This window comes from Penaeus monodon, chromosome 23 (assembly GCF_015228065.2).
Source record: "Penaeus monodon isolate SGIC_2016 chromosome 23, NSTDA_Pmon_1, whole genome shotgun sequence".
Taxonomy (NCBI): domain Eukaryota; kingdom Metazoa; phylum Arthropoda; class Malacostraca; order Decapoda; family Penaeidae; genus Penaeus; species Penaeus monodon.
The window spans coordinates 23,929,037-23,929,558 of NC_051408.1; the positions used below are offsets into that span (position 1 = coordinate 23,929,037).

Here is a 522-nt window from a genome sequence, read left to right on the forward strand (position 1 = left end):
TTGAACTTTCCTCATTCTTAGATTTTACCCTCTGTTGGGTTGCGTCACATTTTGTAATGAAACAAATAAATTATTAATATCCTTAAATATATTCCCACAGTGTCATGTTTGTCTTCTACTGCGTGCTAAAGATCTTGTGTGCAGTACTTCTGGTGAAGGTTGATCTTCGGTTCAAGGTGCCCGCGAGAAGCATCTGTAACAACATAAGCAACATCTTTAGCAACCTTGAAATTCTATTGCTTATCGGCATTGTTTCAATAGCAGGTGAAACCTACTTTTTCAACTGATTGTCTCATTTATTAACACTGATTTTGTCTCTGAACTTATATCCGCTTTTTTGTAATCTTATTTTTCGCAGTTTGTCTCAGTTTAACTTTTTTTTTTTCAATTTAACGTGGTGAATACTTGGTAGAGCATTTCATTTTCTTTCATAATTTCTCTATCAACCACAACCTAAAAGAAAAGCAATCTTTTAGCATAAACGAACATACAAAAATAATACATATACATGCTGAACTGGAA

At 33.3% G+C, this 522-nt stretch overlaps 1 protein-coding gene across 1 annotated transcript in view; it reads left to right on the top strand.

Moving 5' to 3' along the window:
- Positions 1-522, top strand: part of LOC119587900 — a gene marked incomplete at its 5' end in the record, with an annotated part of 12,638 nt that overhangs the window by 2,484 nt on the left and 9,632 nt on the right. The window contains 1 exon segment of the mRNA XM_037936608.1: positions 101-264. Coding sequence (XP_037792536.1) covers positions 101-264 — 164 coding nt within the window.